This window comes from Trachurus trachurus (genome assembly GCF_905171665.1).
Source record: "Trachurus trachurus genome assembly, chromosome: 6".
NCBI lineage: Eukaryota > Metazoa > Chordata > Actinopteri > Carangiformes > Carangidae > Trachurus > Trachurus trachurus.
The window spans coordinates 4795323-4818006 of NC_139897.1; the positions used below are offsets into that span (position 1 = coordinate 4795323).

Below are 22684 nucleotides of genomic sequence, written 5' to 3' on the forward strand. Positions count from 1 at the left end.
TGAACCAGTAACATCTGTACATCCATGCATCCATGAGTCTTTGCGGTATCCTACAGTAGACATTTTTATATCGTACTATGATATATATCGTAATATCGCACAGCACTACAACAAAGTAGGCCAGGGATCATGTAGAATAATTCAGCTACTGATCATCGTGTTTAGCCTATAGTTTTGTTGGTTTTGCCAGCTTTTTTGACTTTTAGTGTGATGGAATAGAGTAGGAAAATCACCACTTTTTTATACATACTGTCCTCTTCACCAGACCCAGGAACGGCTCCACGACTGTTTTTTCTTCCTTTTATTATTCATGTCTGAGCTATCACACACAGCGCTACAGTATCCATGATTGACAGTTTGTTGTGATGCCTCCACCATTGGCCTATGGACTTACGCAGGGTCATAATCGGTTGTAATCAGTGATTGGTCGGGGTGATACTTGTAGTGTTGCCAGTCTCCCGACCAAGACACAGCAAATATCTAGATGCCTCGGTGATGGTTGAATCTGACATGGTGACCATCGAGAAAGACAACAAAGTTGTGTATTCTGAACCCGGCCTCACCCTGTCCACCGCTCTGTGCTGGTGTCAGTAACATCAGCTGTGGAGCGGTTGTTGCTTCAATCAAGACTAACTGCTGCCCCTCACCCTACTGGCTCTCTGACCCCACCCCCCAGTCTCTCTTCTGTGACCCAAACCCACATCATCTTACCCGAGAGCCCGACCCAAAACAACGCTTCTATTGTGTCTGAACCGCACATTATGGATGTATGTGTGTATGTCTGAGTCCGTGTGTGTGTGTGTGTGTGTGTGCTAAGTAGGGTCAGGTTTCATATAACATGCCTAAAGTGAAACCAGAAGCTTAGGTCTTGATCTGGTATTTTGGAAGCGTGTGTTTGACAAAGAAGCAATTTTGCACCTTGAATGTGAGAGTGTTATTGTTTTATTATTAACCGGTATCAAAATATAGTTGAATTCCAATTTCAGTGATGAGAAGGTCTGCTCCTTCCAATCTAAATACAAGGGAGAAAGGTCATTTCTATTCATAAACAGACTATTTACATTTCATTTTTTAACAAAAAGAAACCCTGAAAAACGTGGGAGGACACAAAAAGAAATAAAATCTCCACACTCCATGATTAACCAGTGAATAGATGCTTTATTTAAATTAATTAAATCCAAAGTAAATTGACCTTGTTGCCACTGCCATGCGTCATATGCCCAGACTGCAGTAGTGTTTTTAAAGCCTGGCAGGCTCTGGATTGTTCTCAAACTCTCACACAAAGACCTGAGCTGGAAAATATCTATACAATGTCTGGGCTTTTACTTATTCTTAAAACAAGTGATGGGTGAGGAATAAATCAGGCACTAATAGGATGAGCCACCTGTGGACAGCCAGTGGCTCCAGGGTGTTCGGTGGTCCTTGGTGTGGGCGCTGTAACGCGGGGCAGCCTGAGTTCTCAAGGGATCAGCAGTGTGGCTTTTCCAGTATTAAACTCACACCTTCAGTAGAAACATGAGCCTTTTTCTTCGCAGTATCACATGTAGTTCACACTAGTGGGAGTGCTTTAGCGCGGGTGGTCCGTAGTAGGAATCAAAGCCCCACCCGGGTGATGCTGGGGCCACGCTTAATTCTCTAAACTGCAGGTGAAGTAAAAAACAGTGATTACATTCTGTGTGGATTGATAGTCATTGGTCGCAGCTTCAACCCCGTAGCAGGTAAACACAAAAATGCTGCAAGATGATAAAAAGAATTAAATCATTTTAATAAGCAGTGAATCTTGCATTAACTTAAGAAAACATGCTTTGCAGGTTAATAGATAGTTCAACATTTTGGCAAGTTGGCCCATTGCCATAATCGCTATAGCCATAGCAGTAGGTTTGTTACCTTTATTTGTCGGTGCAAGCTATTTTTAGAACGACAGAGCAGAGCCGTGAGCTGCTCAGAGCTACACTTTAAGGCTAATGGGATTTCTTGGTTTCCCTCATCAAACTCATCAAATACACAATCCAACAACTCCAAAACGCTCTCGTGGATAAATTGTGACCTGCACATTCACCACGCTATGAGATAATAACAGAATGTTACCAGATGGAGTTGTTTTAGAGGTAAATTCATGCAAAACCGAAAACGGCTCTGTCTCGTAACGTTACATTATTATCTCATAACGTGGTGAATGTGCAGGTCACAACTTGTCCACCAGAGCGTTTTGGAGTCGTTGGATTGTGTATTTGATGAGTTTGATGACGGAAACCAAGAAATCCCATGAGCCTCCGTAGCGTAGCTCTGAGCAGCTCGCGGCTCTGCTCCGCCGTTCTAAAAATAGCTTGCACCGACAAATAAAGGTAACGAACCTACTGCGACTATAGCAATTATTGCAATGGGCCAATGTGCCAAAATGTTGAACTATCCCTTTAATGATGTATGACTTTTAAACATGTTCCAGGGCTTACTGTGATACAAAGTCAATGCAATACACCTCTGCGGTGCATTATTCTGAACAAGGATTTGAGAAGTAACTTAAACCTGATAAACCTGTAACATAACACTGATATTGTTCCTTATGGTTGGTTGTAGAGTTGCGTGTTTTTTTTCATTAAGTTCAACATTGATTAGAGCATCGCACAAAGATGTCATGTGACTTCTACAAGTGGCTCACTCTGTCAGAGCAGACTGAGGGTAACGCTGTACAAGACACACGTGTTATGTGTGTGTTACGTTAAGAGGCTTATGTGCACCTCACTATCTCTCAGAACCCTGCACCCCACACACACACACACACACACACACACACACACACACACACACGCTTGCTGCTTTCTCAGGCCATGTTCTGCAACAAGAGAGTCCGGGTGTCATCTGACAGATGAAAATAGTGTGTGTGAAATGGAGACCGTGCTAACATGCAGCCAGGCTAACCGCTCTGCAGTTTAATGGTTTTACAACACTGAGCGAGCAGCGTGTGGCCATTCAACGTGTGTGTGTGTGTGTGTGTGTGTGTGTGTGTGTGTGTGTGTGTGTGTGTGTGTGTGTGTGTATGTGAGTGCGTGTGTGTGTGTTATAAACCCTCTCTGTGGCATTAAACATCTCACCAGTGCAGCGGTATTCTTTAATCAGTGTGTGTGGTGCTCATGTATGTTCCTCAGAGTGCTACAGTGTTCTCACATCAGTGTGTGTGTGTGTGTGTGTGTGTGTGTGTGTGTGTGTGTGTGTGTGTGTGTGTGTGTGTGTGTGTGTGTGTGTGTTTCCTCCTCCTGGCTGGCCTGTCTTCTCATGTTTGGACATATGCTGAGTTTTATTTCACTGAGACATCAATCCTGCTGGCCAGCTGTTAGGACAGCTGCTCTCTCTGTGCTCTCTCGCTATGTTTCTCTCCTTCACCCTCACTTTCACTTCATCTCTGACTCTCTCTCTGTCTGCTTCTCCCTGTTTCACATCCCTTCTTTCTTTCTTTCTTTCTTTCTTTCTTTCTTTCTTTCTTTCTTTCTTTCTTTCTTTCTTTCTTTCTTTCTTTCTTTCTTTCTTTCTTTCTTTCTTTCCTGCTTCTCTCTATTGGATGCTTCAGTATTTGCAGCTGAAGTTGCACCACTGACATAAATTTGGAAGTGCCAAGTGTAGCTGTCAGCTTCCATTTACACACACTCAGTAGTGAAGTGAAGACACAAAATGTTTTTTTTTTCTTCCGTGTGAGTGTTACACAAACATCAGGCACCGGCTAGAACATTGGCCTTTGTTATTTTTAACATTAACTAATTTTTCAGATTAATGTTTTTTTTTTCTGTTTACCTTGGCATTTGGCTGCAGACTCCACAGTCCCTGAGCCTCTGGTACAGTACACAGTATGTACAGTAGTGTATGTCTGTGTGTGTGTGTGAGAGAGAGAGGGAGAGAAATAGGCAGTTTTTGTTGAAATGTCATGGCTTATAAGGAAACCATTGCAATATCATCAAATCTAAAACGTAAAAGAGTCAAATAAACTGGCCTCTTCTGGAAAAATAACTCATAAGAAGAATTGTTATTGCTCTTCATCATATTGAAATGAAGGTAAGATTTCTCGGATGCACTTGGAGACACATACAGAAAAATGTAACAATAATCACCACAATGGAGAGTTGCCTTGCCATCACTTACCACAAAGAGCATGTCTGATATTCTACTGAAGGTGACGCTGCCAGACGCTGTGTTTCAAAGACAAGCTTGTCAACTGTAAAGATATTCAATAAAAAAAAGATATTTATTATAGACAATGATAAGTGGGGCTCTTCATCCCAGTTAGCAAGAGTTTGTAACACCAAAGCCTCAGTCCGCAGAGAAATGCTCACAGCCTGTATCCAGAAACTGAGCCTTAAAACCGGTCGTCAGGACTTCTGTAACTTTGTGACATCACAACAAAGCAGTCGCCAAGCCCCGCCCACACAACGACTCAACAACCAACCTCGTAAGTTTTGGGTTGTTTTTTTCTCTGAGTAGGCTACTTATCTAACATCGGTTATGTTTTCATTCAGTCGCTCAGCCAATCAGCAGAGAGACTCAGAACTCTTCAAATAAAACTCCCAAAAGTGAATAATGCCTGTTGGCTCCAGCCTCGTATTAAACATACAGACATGAGAGTGGGTTGGATTCTGTCATTTCAACTAATTTGCCAAACTGTCTCGTTAACTCCCTACAACATCAAGTGGAAGATAAATATTATGCTGACAAACAGATGACTTCCACCATTATGCACTTACTCTGGTTCCATCCCAGATTCTGAGTTTATTCTGGGTGAATTTGGTGACTATGGCAACAAACTTCTCTATGATGCGCATAGCTGTTGAACCAAAATGCTGAAGAAAATATGATTTCTCAGCCAAAATGAAGTTAAGGTCAATAAATCTATCAGCTGTCACTTAAATCTTGTTACCAGTGGAGCCCTGCACGTTATCCAGTAGAGAAACACTGAGGACGCTTATTAAGGCTAAAACGTTGACGCGGCTCTGCGCTGTGGACATTTTACTGAAAGTGTGTGTTCCATGAGAAGCTGCCGTCCACATGGAAACGGAGCGGGAGAAAAACAGAGAGCGAGGGAAACGCGAGAGACTGAGTCTGAGTGGAAGCTTGTGGCAGACTGTGTTGTTCTTGGCAGTGGCTGTTTGGGAGTGTTGATGCTTGTCTGCCACACACACACACACACACACACACACACACACACACACACACACACACACACACACACACACACACACACTACAACACACACACACACACAAAAGTACACACACAGTAAGTTGCCTGTGGCTCATGTAAAACAACCGTAACACCGTCTCTTGGCAGGTTGGCGGAAGACAGGTGATAAAAGTGTGTTTACCCTAAACACTCTGAGCCTCAGCAGCATTGATTTACAGCTCTCTGTCTTCATCTCCTTCACCTTCTCTCCGTCTCTCCTCCCTGGAACTGTCCTGGTTTACAGCCAATTAGAAACCAATCTCTGGGTTAAGGGTTAGAAAAATGTTTATATTCAATAATTCCAGTGGGTTTTTTATTTATTGATGAGAACAGAGCAGAGTTTCAAGTGACTGAAATGAATCACTTTATCATCAGTATCTAGTGGTTTTATTCTCAACATGTTTCTATGGGCTTTATTACCAGTCCTCTTCACCTCCCCCCATCCCCCCCTTTTTCTCATTCCTCCATCCTCATTCATAACACTGAGATGAAAGAAGCATCTTTATCATCTTTACCCTTCACATCATTGTCTCTCTCCTTTCCTATGCTTCCTTTCTTTCATCTGCTTCTCTCCTTGCTCCATCCCCCCCCCCCCCCCCCCCCCCCTCTCCCTCCTCCTTCCCCTGGCTCTTCTTCAACACATCCATCTCCGGCGTTTCTCTTTCACTTGATAAAGAAGCCGGTGTTCGGACAGTGAGGAATTTTTATCCACCCTCCAATCTAAACAGTACTTGATCCCAGAGTCGGTGGCGGGGACAGATAGCGAGCCATCTAGGGTAAAACGTTTCCCTCTCATCCCTCTCTTCTTCGTCTTCTTCTACGTCTTCCTTACATCTAGCCCCTCCGCTCCCCACCCACCCACCGTCTCCTCCTCTCATCTGTTTATTGGTGCGGGGGGTATAAATTGTGCGCTGGAGCACACACACACACGCATGACTTATGCAGTTGTGTCTTGGAGTTACAGGTTGTGCTTTCCTTCCTAAGTGCTGCCATAAATTGCAGTTCCTAATTTTTGTTTTATTAGAGGCCCATGCTCAACAAGCGCACCTCGGGTCCTGTGATGAGAGAAAAAAAAAAGCGCTCATCCTTGCCCCATCCTCCAGCCCCCCCTCCCTCCTTTACGGGCTGTAAATATCACCAATTGGACCAAATGTACACAAACATATCCAGTGGAGCCACTTGTCCAGAAAATCTATAAAGTATTGGGTGTTTTCCTTTGTCCTCGGGGAGGGAAATTGTATTAATTACATGAGCCATCTGTCTGGAAATACCCACTGTTTTTTTTCTGAATGTGGGAAATCATCAGAAATCACTGTATACGTTCAAGTTGTGTCTTTGTGTTGTAGCTTGTCTGCCCCCCCTCCCCTCCTTCTCCTCCTCCTCCCCCTCCTCTTTGTTTACATTGATCCCATGTGATCTGGATGGCTGCATTAGCTTATTTACAACGATCATAATCCAACTGTAAACATGCAAGGCTTTAATGGACTCAATGAGGAAGTTGTACTCGAGCCGGTGGAAGGCATCTCATGACCGCACAATGGACCAATACGCACTAAACTAAACATTAAGCCATTCACAATAGGCCATGTGCCCTTATGAATGCCTATAGCGCCTTTTGTCAGGATAAAGGCACCACAAATGAGCTATTGTCTGACTTAACCATTCTAAATCAGGCAAGACCTCAGGGGCATGTTTTCCACACAGTACCGAAGAATGTATCCCTTCTTGTGTGCATGTGTGTGTGTGTGTGTGTTTTACGTCCTTGGTGACCGAGGGGCCCTGCGTGACCGTGACACCATCTGTGGTGCATCCGCTGGCACGCAAACCCCAGTGTGCACAGGAACTGGAGTGGTTGGAGGAGTCGATGAACGTCACAGTGTGTATGAAGTTTTAAAGTCCTTCAGATCTCAGTGCTGTTGACGTGGCGTCACCTGTAGGACCAATCAGAAACAATGAAACTGTTTTCTGTACATTGTGTTGTTATGGTAATGCGTTTACTAGCTGATGATGTTGATGGTACAATGTCAGGGTGGCCAACTGCCACATCACAGAACAGTTTGAAGAGACGAAGAGATCGTGTCCATCATGTGAAAGGCATACAGGCTTCATGTGTGTGCATTACATTACTTCCTGTGAATCTCCAGCCTGTGTATGGGGCTCGAATGCTGCAAGTGGACACTGGCAGGGACAATGAAAGCTGTACACTTTTATGGCCATTTCTGTGTACAAATGATTAAAGTGATAGCTCAACATTTTGGCAAATTGGCCCATTGCCATAATCCCTGTAGGTTCGTTACCTACAGGGACGAGACAGAGTTGTTTTCGAGGTAAATACAGAGACTGCTTTCTGAAAAACTGTCCCTGAAGGCAACGCACATCAGCTGTTTTGCACGAATTTACCTCTAAAACAACTCTGTCTGGTAACGTTCCGTTATTATCTCATAGCGTGGTGAATGTGCAGGTCACAACTTGTCCACCAGAGCGTTTTGGAGTTGTTGGATTGTGTATTTGATGAGTTTGATGAGGGAAACCAAGAAATCCCATTAGCCTCCGTAGCGTAGCTCTGAGCAGCTCACGGCTCTGCTCCACCGTTCTAAAAATAGCTTACACCGACAAATAAAGGTAACAAACCTACAGGGATTATGGCAATGGGCCAATTTGCCAAAATGTTGAACTATCCCTTTAATAAGGGTTAGAGGTAATGGCAGCTCAACTGTTGTAGTGAATGGAGCATAACATGCATGGAGCATATCCCCACTGACAGCACACCTTCAGTCAGTGCACATCTCTCCGTACATCTCTGCCATTCGTCTGGTGAAGAATTGAAAAGTTCCCATCGTGGAGTAAAGTTCACAGCAGGACTCCGAACCGACCGAACAAATGAGACCTTATGAATCTTATGAGACCACGTGTCTCTGATGTCTATTATCCTGAGGCTATGAGACACATTGTGAGAAAGAAGACGGCCACAAACAAGACCCTGTGTCAAAAACAATGCAGACATTCTCATTTGGTCAGCTGGGTGTCTGCTGCATCTTTTTTTCTTTTTCTTTTTTTTAAGGACAGGAAGGAGGAGGAAATAATTCCTTTGCAACAATTCATAGTTCTATGATCCACTCCTCCATCTCTTCACCTTTACCCCCCTCTAATGACAAAGACTAAAAAAAATACTTTTGATATTACTTAAACACATCTGAAGAATGTGGCAGTGATAAATGTGGACCTCATGTTGGTTCATGTTAGAATTGTATAGAGAGCTTTTAAAAAGACAAACCAATGGTGACGGTGACTTTTTACTGTCTTTTGTAGAACCATCTTGCATGGAAAGGCTCCTGTCCAAAGACTGGAAGGAGCGTGTTGACCGGCTGAATGCCAACGAACTTCTGGGGGAGGTCAAAGGTAAGAGTGACAGAAAGAAAGAAAGAAAGAAAGAAAGAAAGAAAGAAAGAAAGAAAGAAAGAAAGAAAGCTTTAAAATAAAACCTCTGAATCTTATAATCCCCTCTACTTGACCCATAACATCATCGTTACAAAACAGGCAAATGGTATGTGCAAATCAAAGCGTGAGAAACAGTCCGATGTGCTGTAATTCTGTCCTACATGTTTATACTGCATACATGCATTTGTCTAGATACGAGAGCAACGCAGCGTAAACGGTCCGGGTCTACCTGTCACTAGAGCAGTGGCGGCAGCTTGAAACGCTCCAGGTTGTTATAGTAACTTTGATTGAAGGTTGTGTATTTGAGAAAAGCTGCACATGCTCTAATATTTTTTGTCTGCATCAGCAAATTCCATTTATGAGGCTGTAAATCGCACTACGGCAAACGCATTCTTGACCTGCTCCAATATTCAAAAGTGGAAATGGCAGTTTTGTGGAGGGGCTGTGTGTGTGTGTGGGGTAGGTTTGTGTGTGTGTGTGTGTGTGTGTGTGTGTGTGTGTGGGGGGGGGGGGGGGGGGGGGGTGTCTCACGTTAAACCTCAAGCAGCAAAAAGCAGAGAGGGAATGAGGTGCGTGTTATCATCATTAAAAAATTATGTAGGCTGACATTGTATTTTTAATTTTGATAATGGTAATTAGCATCTTTTTAGGACTGATTGTTTCCTCATTCATATTAAGGAGAGATGATCCTCATTTATGTATTTTATCAGCATATATTCTGTGGAGAATGTCATCTTTTAAATACTAAAACTATAATTTACATTTACATTATTTTTAATTACATACGATATTGTAGCTATATCAAACTTTAGGTCATCCTCTTAGAGAGAGAAATAAAATGACAAATCAGTTCCACTGATCTGCTCTTTTTAGAAATAGGTTTTTTATTCTTTGAAATAAAAATGACACTTATTAACAGTGGGCCCGAGGCAGTGATGCTAATTGATTCTAGTAAGTGCTTATTGCTTCTTGTAAATCATAGGAAAGAGAAAACAATGTCCGTTTGATTTCCTGCTTTTCCCCAGAAACGGTGATGTTTTTGTGATCATGAAGAAGTTTGTGACTCAGTCACGAGTCAACAAGTCAGAGCTGCTGCAGTTTTATAAATTTTAATGAACTTCCATGATCGGCACCTGCTTTATGAAGGAATATGATAAAGACAGGAATAAAATATATAAAACTTTATAGAATTGAGAAGGTGTACTCTGTGAATTCTGTCTGCGTTGTGACATTAGTTGGTAACGAGCTCCTTTCAGTGAGAGAAGCTGTTTGTGATTGTCTGCCGTTGAAATGAAAAGCATTTCCTCTGTGGAAAGACGGAGAAAGAGACGACAGAGAAGCTCCTGCAGCAGAACAGCACGGACATTGACTCACTCTCTCTCTTGTGTCCATAGCTAATTTTCACTTTAAACCTACAGTAGAATGTTTTACTGTAACACATGATATCTGATATTTTAATCCTTGCATTTTTTTAATATTATATTTCTGTTTATTTTACAGGTAGGCTTATGACTTATGAATGAATAAATCAAGCTTCTTTATAGGGTTCATCTTAAATTCATCCAGTTTAAGTAGTTTTTTCTGAGACAAGGAAACATACAATTTTTGTCAGGCTTTTTACTATAAATACAATGCAGTGTCATTCAGTTTTATACTTAGATTTTAGTGGCTTTGTGTGTGTCATATTGTTATGTATGTAAAAGCTAGACCACCACTCTGTTTTCAGTTATTTTGTGTGTCTTTGTGTGCAGTTTTGTAGCGGCTCGTGTGATTTTTACCCAGGAGATTCATTTGTCCCTGAAATCTGTAAATTAATTTGAAATGTACTGCTGATTAGCACTCAGGGCTAGCAGGTATGGTTGTAGTATGGGCATGGTTAAACAACCATTCACCCCTGACCTCCTCCATATGTGGGTTTTGTGCGTCAGCGGCCTTCCGCCACTGCTCCTTTCATAATTAATGCAGGTCAGCTGACACTAAAACATGATTGGGTCGTAAGCTGCATTTTAATGGAGGGAAAGTCTTGGATATAATATTCTGCTAATATTGGGAGGAACTTATGTTAAATTGTGTATCTTAGATTTCCTATCGTAGTGATTATAGCAACCTTAAAGGGACATTGTGTAACTTCTCCTGTTATCTATTCACGAAAATCGATTATTTGGTTCTTCAGTCTGTTTTCCATTAATCAGTAATCCCCCCCATCAACAAACTGAAGTGTTCCTTTCAGCTCTGAATGAGCCGTTCATATCATTCATATCTACATGGAGCGGGTAAGCTCGGTGCTGCTGCCATGTGGTGTCTCCATGTTTTTACGTTCAGTGGCAGCGTGACGGTAGGAAACCACGGAAACTCAGCGGAGACACCGGAGCTGTCGGCTCAGGTCGAGGTGGCGTCTGTGAAAAGTCACCGTGGTAACGCAGTGAGGAGGAATGGAGTTACACTGATGCTGCATTCAGGTGCAGTCGGGCAGACGGCCGTCGCTAACAAACCAGATGTCATTTTAGTCACAGAAGTCCAGAGAAGGCCGGTAAAACGTGGGTCAGGTAAACAATACCACATCGCCATGACAACATATTGTCACGTGTATTGTGCTGACAGACCACTTGTTTACATAGAGGCTTGTTTATGCCGTTACGTGCAGTGGCTGTTGTCCGTCTGCCGTCTGCCCAATTTCATGTGAATGCAGCATGAAAAATACGATTGATTGCAACGCTAGATGGGAGTAATTCCTACACAATGTACCTTTAAAATACATTTTGGGAGAGATTCAGTTCAGGCGGCTAAGACAACAATATGCTTGTTCTATACATAGACCTGGAAATGTGCAGTATATCAATTTCTATTGTATTCGTATTGATGAGAGAAAAGAAAGAGCAAACCGTTGTTGGACATTTCTGGGGACATGTCATTGCCATAATGCACTCCCCGTCACCTTGCCCTAACCCAGTCTGATTCAAACATGATCTTTCAAGTCTTTTTGTCCCTGCAAAGTTGTCTGACCCCATGATACAGTCTTTCTCTTTGGTCCCCAAGAATGTAGTGAAACAACTGCATACACACTCAGGAAAATACACACACAGGGACGCCTCTGTTCGTCCAGCTGTGTCCTGACCAACGTAACGCTCTTATTGAATTCAAGCGTCAAAGTCTTTTATTTCTTGATGGCTGAAATGAAGCCCGGTCTGGCTGACCTAAATAGACAAATTCAACTGCTGCTCTGTGTCTCCTCCTCACACAACAACCTGAACGTATTTATTCAGTGGCAGTTATTTACAGTAACTGTTGCACTCATACACATCTGGGTGTGAGCCCAGAATGACCTTTCTTACTACACGCCTCTGTGCAGCTCCAACAAGGTAACTGTGGGAACCAGGTGACATTTCAACACTTCACTTCAGTTTGGTGATGAATGCTCTTCCTGGTGGTGCCGTTAGCTGACAGGAGAAAAAGCAAGTTTGAGTAGCCTGACAAGCCAGACTATATCACTAAAATGTATAGTCTGGCAACGACCGGCCAACGCCGATTCAAACGATTCCTTTGCCAAAGCCATCTTGTCATGTTTTTCACCGTCGCAAGTATGTCGTCATCGCGTTAAGCCCGCCCAACGACTCTCTAAACAGATAGAGCGCTGTGATTGGTGAACACAAACGGTGTTCGAGACTCAAAAAGTTCCTATGGCTCGTTTCTAGACCCACCTACGGAGCAAAGAGATTTGCTGCCGCTATAGGGTGCGTTTAGATTTCTAGGCTAAAGTTAGAGCTGATTTAGGGCAGAAGTTGACTGGATATTTCTTTAAATCATGATGCATAAGAATCACTTTCTGGTAGTTTGAAAGAGCTGATCAGTACAGCAGTGATGCAATTTACAATAATGCTAAAGATGTGATGAATTGTATGAGTAGTTGCAGATATATCATTATATAGGATTCCTTTTTCCATCCAGCTAATATCAAATTTTCCGAAAAACTACCACAAACAACCACAACACAAGGAGGTGCAGGATGCAGAAAAGAACAGATGGATGGAAAATGTGTGATTCTACTGACAGATGTAGGAGCTGGCACATCTGGCAGCAATAATCACATGACATTCAAGAGTCAATTAAATCAGGCATCTTACCCAATGCAACTATGCAAATATATATATATATATATATATATATATATATATATATACATATATATATAACCCTAACTATAAAACTATATAACTATATATAAAACTATAAAGGAACACGTGTCCAAACTGTTGACTGGTAATGTATATGTATATACTATATGACTGTCTGGGGAAGTGAGCTATTTGTGTGTAGTACTCCTGACTGTACACAGATTAAACTTGGTGCTGGGTTTTGTCTTGTTGCTGGCCAGAGATCACGATGCTTGTTGTGATCGTCTTTGTGTTGGGCCCGTGGAGAGGAGCGAGGACAGGGTTTAGTCATCTAGACTCTAGAGGAATGGTGGGAGTTTAGAGTCGGCATCATGAAACATGAGGGTTTGGCAGAGGCTCAGGGCAACATGATAGTTTGAGGTGTGATGGTATGAGTATCTGATGGTTTGTGTTTGTGTATTTTCAGATGTGGTTTTTGTGCTGGCGTATGTGTGTGTGTGTGTTGTGGCATGTGTGTGAGGACTTGTGTGTATGTGTGTAAAAAGTGGCTTGGACAAATTTTGTCACATGGATTCATTCATTAACATATAATTATATAACAAGCAAAACAGACATTCATTTTCCATACCTTTATTTATAACTTAATTACTAGCCTATATAAATGTCAATTATTGACACATCATAAACATACACAAGCAATTATATAAATAACAAATGACTCGCTTAAAAATATAAATAAGTGAACAGATAAATGAGCTAATAGAATTTAAAAAAAAAGTTTAGTTCCAGATCCAGTGATGGTGTTAAAGGTCCCAATGACTGCTCTCCTGATGGTTGGTGTGACGGCTTTCTGTCACATTCTGAATAAAGGCTGTGCATTTTTCCCTGTTGACTAAGGCTATGACACTTTTACAATATAAATATATCACCTAGACATTCTTTTTAATCACATGGCAGTCTCTCTTTACACTATCCACAAGTTTCCGAACGTATCTCTATGTATCTCTATCTCTATGGTCAAACCCGGAAGCCGGTTTTGCCGGTTTGGTGGAATTGTACGTTTACGTTTCCATGGTTTTCAGTCGTTGTCATAGTTGCGGTAAACGCATGGATTTATTAATGCTTTTAACACGGATGTCAATTTGTGTGATATCCACTGTTAAAAGCTGGTGTGATGATCCATGCGCTTTACAGATTTTCAAACATAAAATTCCACCGGAAGAGCAAAACCGGCAAAACAGGCTTACGTTTTTGACGTTCGGAAAAAGGTGGATATGGAAGCTGTAAGGTGTAGCAATGCATTCCTCTGTACCTTTCTAGTACATTTTCTGCTGTGGCAATGCTATTTAATTACTTTTGATATTAATACACAATAAAGAACTTGAGACAAAGACATCACAAGATTTTCATGAATCAAAACTTCCCATGAATCACAGCATAGTGTAATCAGGAAGTAACTGGTGACAGAAGTAACAGAAGTCAGAATGTAGACATGAGCTCTGGTTCAGAGATGGATCATCCCCATCATCCAAACAGACTGAAAACAGTTAATGGTGCTGTGTTTTGGCTGGTACCCTCAGCAGGTGTCAGGGGTAATCCTGATGGATGGAAAACGGAAGACATTGGAGATAATCATTGGTGCCGGGAGAGTTGAAGGAACGCAAGGCGTTGCGTTCGGAATGCACAACCAGTAATCCATGAAGATGAATCATGATGATGCTGTAATCGCAGTTGTTGCGATTACACAATAGGCTTTACTTCACTGCAAGGAATGTAGGGAAATAGAGAGGTGTGTGTATGTGTGTTTCTCTGTGTGTTAGAGTTAGTGTGTCTGTGTGTGTGTCCAGAAATTTGACAGGATTATAAAGTATCCATCAGTGTTGCAAGACTAAATTGGCCAAAGGGACTTAGAGAGGGTGAAGAGGGAAGGAAAAAGAGCAAAGCAGGAAAAGAGTGGTATAAAAGACAGGGAAGAATGAGTGGAAAAAATAGTGGGGAGGAGAGGAGTTAAATTACCTTTAATAGCCTGTCATAAGGAGAAAAATCATATCAACACCTCAGGGAAAAATCACATTTCTTCAATCATTCCAAATATTCAACCAGTGTGTCAACAAAACAAAACATCAAACATCGTGCGGCCAGAGTCCAGGAACATAAATGCCTGCAGCCTCAGAGACTGGACATGCTTCAGATGGAGAGGAGAGGAGAGGAGAGGAGAGGAGGGGAGGGGAGGGGAGGGGAGGGGAGGGGAGGGGAGGGGAGGGGAGAGGAGAGGAGAGGAGAGGAGAGGAGAGGAGAGGAGAGGAGAGGAGAGGAGAGGAGAGGAGAGGAAGTCTGGACTTGTAACTGATGGGGAGGTCGTTTGGGGGGAAACTGAAAAAGAAAGAAAGAATGAAAACATGAAAAAAAGAGACAAGAAAAGGAGAATGTTGCCTTTGATACAGGGGTGCTGAGGGGTAATTTCTCTATGTGTGTGTGTGTGTTGGAGGGGTGGAGGGGGACTGAGGGGGGTCAGTAGAGGGTACAATAGGGGCCTGACAGGACTACAATGGAGACTCTGTTAGTATGCAGGTAGTGTTGGGGCCACCCTGCAAACTCCCTACATGGCCTCAGGGCAAGACCCTACACACACACACACACACACACACACACACACACACACACACACACAGCCTGCATGTACACCCAGATATACTGAAGAGCAAGAATTTGAACCAGGATGAATAAATAAATAATAGCACGCACTTCTGTCAGCATTTACAAATCAGATCAGGGAAAAGCAGTGAGGTCACAGCGTTTTCTTGTACTGAAGCGTCCACCTTATGTGTTACCACTCAGTCTTTGTAACTATTAGGGACAGTTTGTTGACAGTACGACTGGAATGTTTTTGTCTTGGTAGAGGCTTTGACATACAGGTTTTGGTGCAAATGGACACAGTGTTCCAACTTGCTAATATCCCAAGCTTGACTCTCAAAAGCGCTCATGAGTTCTTGGGTGGGAAGCCAGTGAGGGATCATACTCTTGTCAATGCAAAATACAACAGATAAACTGAGTTACACGATTCCAGTGAAGTGGCCTCATGATGATACAATGCGTGGCCCCTCTCGAGGACAGCAGCTCAGAAAGAAGTGATGTGTGGAAAAGGGAAAAATTTTGCATTTAGCATTTTGTCACTGCCTGTAAAAGTGCCTTCAACGTAATCTAGTCACTGGTGCGTATCCGTCTTCCTGACCAAAACCTCCAAGAATGTCTTCATCGTAAACCTGACAAAAGCCTGCTGATTTGCAAAGTCAAACAGATTTTATTGTTCCTGGGAGCAGACACTAAGTGATAAACACTGATATCATGTGGAGACAAGACAGAGGATAATGAGCGGTAAGGTGTAACTACAAGCCTGCTGATTTATGGGAATTTGGGAGTGAGGGTTATTAGTGAACATGAAGGTCTTACTCTGTGGTCTGTGTAGGTTCTTGAAACAGTTTTGACAGGGGGGAATTTTATTTGAATGAAAATGTTTCAAAATAACCAAGGAGGAAAACGTCAAATATTGTTTGTGTGTGAAGTGTTTTTTCTTGTGTGTTGATCAAGTTTTGATCGTCGATTCGTAGATTTCCACGTCTTTTTTTTTCATAATAAACCGGGTCAAGGTTCTACATTAAAGGGATAGTTCAACATTTTGGCAAATTGGCCCATTTCCATAATCCCTATAGTCATAGCAGTAGGTTTGTTACCTTTATTTTTGGTGCAAGCTATTTTTAGAACGGCGGAGCAGAGCCGCGAGCTGCTCAGAGCTACGCTACGGAGGCTAATGGGATTTCTTGGTTTCCCTCATCACACTCATCAAATACACAATCCAAAAACTCCACAATTTATCCACAAGAGTGTTTTGATTGGAGTTTTTGGATTGTGTATTTGATGAGTGAAACCAAGAAATCCCACTAGCCTCTGTAGCGTAGCTCTGAGCAGCCTGCTGCTCCGCTCCGCCATTCTAAAAACAGCTTACACCGACAAATAAAGGTAACAAACCTACTGCTATGACTATAGCGATTATGGCAATGGGCCAATTTGCCAAAATGTTGAACTATCCTTCTAATACAGAGAAGATGTCAAAGCCTCAGTCCACAGAGAGATGCTCACAGTCTGTATTCAGTAACTAAGCCTTAGAACCAGCCTTGCTATGACTTTGTGATGTCACTAAATGATGCTCCAAGCCCCGCCCACCTGGACCCTCCGTTCAGTCTTGTTCGATGAACAGGGTGTCTGAGTGTTTACCTGAGATCTGCTTTTTATTCAATCACTCAAAACAAAATATGGCATACAAAACATGTATTGAATCAACAGGTCAAATAAACAAATGGAAAGTATAAAAAAAACTGTACATCCTATCCATCTTGCTCTCACCAGGGCTCAATAGTGAACTGAAACTTTTAATTCAGGCTGTGGATCAACCGCCAAATTCATTATTTCCAACAAAAATGTTTTTGAACAACCACTGACTTACTTGATTTCTAACATGTTCTTTATTTCTTGTCCAGGTACGCCAGAGTCACTGGAGGAGAAGGAACGCCAACTCTCTACCATGATCGGGCAGTTGATCAATCTGAGGGAGCAGCTCCTCGCCGCCCATGATGAGCAGAAAAAGATGGCTGCCTCACAGCTGGAGAAGCAAAGACAACAGATGGAGCTGGCCAGGCAACAGCAGGAGCAGGTAAGGAGGGCTGGAGGATGTGTGTTTATCAATGTGTTAGGGTCCTGAATTATGTGAAGTAGAAGTTGTGTCAAGAGAAAGAGGAGGGTTAACAAGCCTGACAGTAGCTGGACGTGGATTCAGTGAAAAGGTTTCTTTAGTGTGTTTCTATGTGGCTTGATAGCACAGACAGTGGCTGTATGGAGTATGTTAAGAGGCACAGAAAATAGGAGTGTAAAAGTAACACAGGTTTCAGTTCCCTAAAAGCTGAAGATAAAAAGTAGTTCAAAATTCCTTCCAGTTCAGTTCAATGCAGTTTTATTTGTATTGTGCCAAATCACAACACACATTATCTGAAGGCACATCGCTGAGTGAGGTTAAGTCCTTGTAATGTAACAGAGAGAAACCTTACAGCTCCCACAAAGAGCCAGAACAAGACAGTGGAGAAAGAAAAAAAAACTCCCTTTAACGTGAAGAAACCTGCAGCAGAAGGAGACTGGGGGTGGGCGGCCGCCTGCCTCCACCAGGTGGGTCGAGAGGTGAGAAAATAGGGAGAAAGAAGATGAAGAAGAAAAGAAGCATCAGACAAATTAAACGGTAAAAGGTCAATTCTCAAAAACAGGCCAGCAGGTGTTTCTTTAATGGTTGTTACATTATGTTTGCCACAGTAGCTCATCATTGACCAGTAGTAACCACTGTCACCTCTGATCCCTTCTTCACATCCCATGTTTTTTTTTTAACAATATTTTTTATTGATTTCCAATAAGAACATAACGCTGCAAACCGACGCATAAGACTCCCACCACTCAACTACGCTGCACACCAATAGAACATACAAAACAGATTGACACATACTGCACAAGTTGCACAATGAAATGCAGGCAAACCTCGCTACATACACATACATACAAAAAAAAAGATAAACACGCACACAAACATACATTCCCACGTAAAATAATAACAGTAATAAATAAATTTAATTAAATTGTCACCCTCAATAGCCCTACAGATAGATATAATCTATTGTTGCTTGAGAAAGTCCTCTTCACATCCCATGTTAATCACCACTTATATTGTAATCAGTTACACAAAGCAGTGTGTCCTTGTCTGATGAGGTTCATTTGGTCGATGCACTCTGTGTTAAAGACAAAGAAGAAAACATCAAACCTGTTTCGATTCATAAGAAATCCCTGCGATTTCCTTTAGATTAGTCACATGACCCAATCATCACCACTGACGTGCTTTGTTTTGTTAGACTTTGTCCTTTATTGTGTTGCTGGTGAAGTTTAATTATGAAATCTCACCGTAACAGAAACTTATGACGGTCATAATAATACAAAACAATACGACCCGAGTTGTTAAGTAAAAACAACACTTTCTTTAACGCATGTGTATGTGTATGTGTGTGGCTTCAAAAGTAGTAGCAGAAGTTCCTGCTGCTGATGCTTGTCTCGAGGTGTCAGGCAGAGGTAAAACTAAATTGCATGTGACAGAGAAAGAGTGGGAGAGCCTAAGCAAAGAGGTGTTTAGGTGAGCTCTTCTTTGTTTTCGCTCTTTGCCGACACGTTACTGTAGGTCGGCATACGACAGGCTCTGTTTGGACAAGTCCACACCTCCCATCACAACACATTCCACCTTTCACAGCTTCACAAAGGAGTGGGTAAGATGGAGAGAGTGAAAAGAAAGACAGATTCCAATATCAGCCAGTCATTTGGCTGTTGAGACTTGATAGGATAATGCCCTACAGACAAACCCTGAGAAATCTGCCTTTAATGAAATATGACATGTGTGCAAATGGGGCGCCGCCTCCCATTCAGCAGCCTGTAATTACATTTCAGAATAAATATACTAAACGACTCCTCATGAAAAAAAAAAAGAAGAAGAGGCACAGCTGCCTTACTTTGCTAGCTTGGTGGTGGGCGTGCAGGATCAAGTAGTTGACGTACTGCCCCTTTAAGGATTTTACCTTCTTATGACTGGCTGGTCCCAGCTGTCCGTCAACCCTTCAGCGTTTTGACTTCAGATGTTTGTTGTCAACAACAGAGGAAGAGATAGCTGTGATTGCCTCCCGTGCTAATGATCGTTGGTGGGTGTGTGCGCCGGCGGGGGGAGGGGGGGGGGGGGCTATCAGAGACGTGCTGGATGTTGTTGGTTGGCCTAGTAAACATGTCAATCTCACAGATTCACTGTTGGTTAAGAGAATGGCGCAGGAACTTTCCGTTCTGCTGATTGCACAAAGTAGCTGTGGCATCCGTCACACGGGGCTGAGGGGTGAGGGTTAGGACAGGTAACAATCTAACACCTCTCTGCATTTAAAGCCCCAGTGTGTAACTTATTTGGCTTTTTATTAGCAAAAATCAAATATTGCTTTCATAAATACGTATTTCACTGAAGTCGAATCACACCCACATACAAATGAAAGCTTTCTCGTACCTTAGAATGAGTAATCGTAATACATAAGTCGGCGAGGCACCGAACCAAGGCTGCCATGTTGAATCGCCATTTTTTACGTTGAGTGGCAGCGTGACCGTAGGTAACCACGGAAACTCACCGGAGCTGTCGGCTCGGGGAGAAAGTTTTCCAGGTAGCGCCTGTTAAAACTGTCACCACTGTGTAGTGTGAGGAAGGACGGAGGCACTGATGTTGCATTCAGGTGCAGTCATTTTACTTTTACTAAAACGTGGGTCAGGTAAACAATACAACATCACCATGACAACATATTGTCACGCCTGTATTGTTTTGCCTCGTGCTGGCTGACCACTTGTTTACATAGACGCTTGTTTATCCTGTTGCAGCGTCTGTTGTCTGTCTGACGTCTGCCCGATTTCACGTGAATGCAACATCAAGAATACGTTCCCATATGCAACCGCACCGCTAGATGGGGGGAATTCCTACACATTATACCTTTAAAGAAATGACCTCATTAATAATTTCTAACACTGTAGCTCATGCTCTGGTTGCTCTGGGTTTTCTGTACTGTAGGTCTGAATCAACGCAGCGCCGCCACCAAACTGTTTTCTCCAGGTTTTCTCTCGTTAGTGGCCTTGAAGTGTTTTGTTCTGGTCTTTTATGCTCTCTCATTCATTGCCAAACTTTTTTTTTTCTTTTCTACCAATGTTCACCAAAGGTTACGCAGTTAATGAAAAGCAGATTGGTTTGAATCCAGACTTTGGTTTCTTGGAACAATAAGATGCTGCTTGACACCATCACCATCACCACTGAACAGGAAGGTTGATCAAGAACAATGAAAGAGGCACAACTGGTCAGCACAGTGTCAGGGCTCCAAAACTAACTGGATGTCTTCATGTGGAGCATACCTGAATAAGAGTTAGTGTTGAAACATCAACTCTGGAAGGAAGATTTGAATGGGATTTTATGTGCAGATTTCCCATAATTCTCATTTCAATAGTAAGGTAGCAGAAGCTGAAGCAGTTTAGGACTGCAACCAACTAACTATTTTCATTATCGATTATTTAAATGATTAATCAGTTAGTTGTTTGGTACGACGGAGTATTAGGGCCACATTGACAAATAGAAAATTCACAAACTTCGAGAATAAAGTCGTACGTTTACGACTTTATTCTCGTAATGTTATGACTTTTTTCTTGTAGGAAATGTACGACTTTATTCTCGTAAATTTGCGAGTTTATTCTCGTAATGTTATGATTTTTTTCTCTTAGGAAATGTGTGACTTTATTCTCGTTAATTTATGACTTTATTTTTTTTTTCTCAATGTGGCCCTGATACTCTGTCGTAGTTTGGTCAATAAAATGTTAGAAAATGTTGAAAAATGTCAATCAGTGTTTCTCAAACCACAAGGTGATGTCCTCAAATGTCTTGTTTTGTCCACAAACCAAAGAGAGACTCAGTTTATTGTCATAAAGGAACAAAGAAACCAGAAATATTCACATTTAAGAAGCTGAAATCAGAAAATTTGGACTTTTATTCTTTAAAAAAAAGTTAACAATTAATTTAATAATCGATTATTGTTCAATTAATCAATTAATTGTTGCAGCTCTACAGCAGTTTGTAAGATTTCAACACTATGAACCACACTCATTTTTTTCATCATGTCAGAATTATCAACAAGTCTACAGACATATAATGCACATTGTCTTAACTGTCATTTTAATCTGTATGTGTGTTTGTTTGTGTACAGATCGCGAGACAACAGCAGCAGCTCCTGCAGCAGCAGCAAAAGATAAACATTCTCCAACAACAGATCCAGGTTAGTAGGCAGACACACTCACCCCAAATACACACAAACACACCTCTCTCTATTTCCCTCTGGACCTGAGGCCCCCACAGTAATGGTGAATCTCCATGATTCACACACACAACCATGAATACACACCCTTATTTTGTGCATTCCTCACACTTTAGAGCTGTTTCCTCCTCTCCACCATCCACTCATCTTTGTGGTCCACCAGGATGACCCAGGTATCCATTTCTCCTCCTGCTCTATTCTTATTGAGCCATGTGTGATTGGAAAATAACTGTAACACAAGAGATTATGACCTTTTCCTTTCTGTTTCGCCTCCGTTGAACAGTTAGAAAGCAGCAGCCTCACATTCATACAGTATGGAAGCATGTGGGTCTACACACTCACAAACACACCTAACACCCCTGTAATTGCCCTGGTTATGGCTGAATCATTTACTTTTGCATTGATCAGCCAGTGGTCGATATCCCAGCAGCCTCCTCTGGGCTTCCTCCTCTTTCAGCAGTTGTCTGTTTATGAACGTGTGTTTCCTCTCTTCACCCGAGCTCCGTACGCACTTGTCTCTCTGTCTCCTTCAGATACTTTATTTCCCCTTCACATACACGTTGTTCCACTCAGCTTTGCAATGTTTTCTTTATCATTCACTCCATTACAGTGAAATAAAAATAACAATATGTTATTCATGAAGACAGACACGTGCCGGAGAAAAAAAAAAATGAAAATATGCCTTGCTGTTTCTCTTATTTTTTTTTTTTTTTTTATTTCCCTCCTTCCTACATCTGCTCCACCTGATGCACCGCTCTGCACACACACGCTCACTAAGAAATTACCACCAGCTGTGAGCCCAAGCTGGTTAATTTGCACACTGTATCTGATACCCATGTGGGAAGTTAGCCAGCTTGTATTTCATCAGTTTTTTTTGTTGTTGAATTAAATCAACCTCTGACACAATCTGAATCCATGTGCCACTGGGACCGCTTCGCTCTCATCCCCCATTGATCCCCTTTTCTTCAGAGGTGC

General features: G+C 42.1%; 1 protein-coding gene across 7 annotated transcripts in view; it reads left to right on the forward strand.

The window, feature by feature from the left end:
* The window catches only part of LOC310986784 (transcription factor SOX-6-like), a 121145-nt gene that overhangs the window by 55948 nt on the left and 42513 nt on the right, over positions 1-22684 (forward strand). For 4 of the 7 annotated variants that reach the window (XM_083972848.1, XM_083972846.1, XM_083972849.1 and 1 more), the window contains exons 5-8: positions 8515-8604; positions 17291-17463; positions 21602-21670; positions 21826-21882. In XM_083972848.1, the coding sequence (XP_083828974.1) occupies positions 8515-8604; positions 17291-17463; positions 21602-21670; positions 21826-21882 (389 nt within the window). The remainder of the gene's footprint in view (positions 1-8514; positions 8605-17290; positions 17464-21601; positions 21671-21825; positions 21883-22684) is intronic. The other 3 variants (XM_083972850.1, XM_083972851.1, XM_083972852.1) reach the window with 2 other exon arrangements.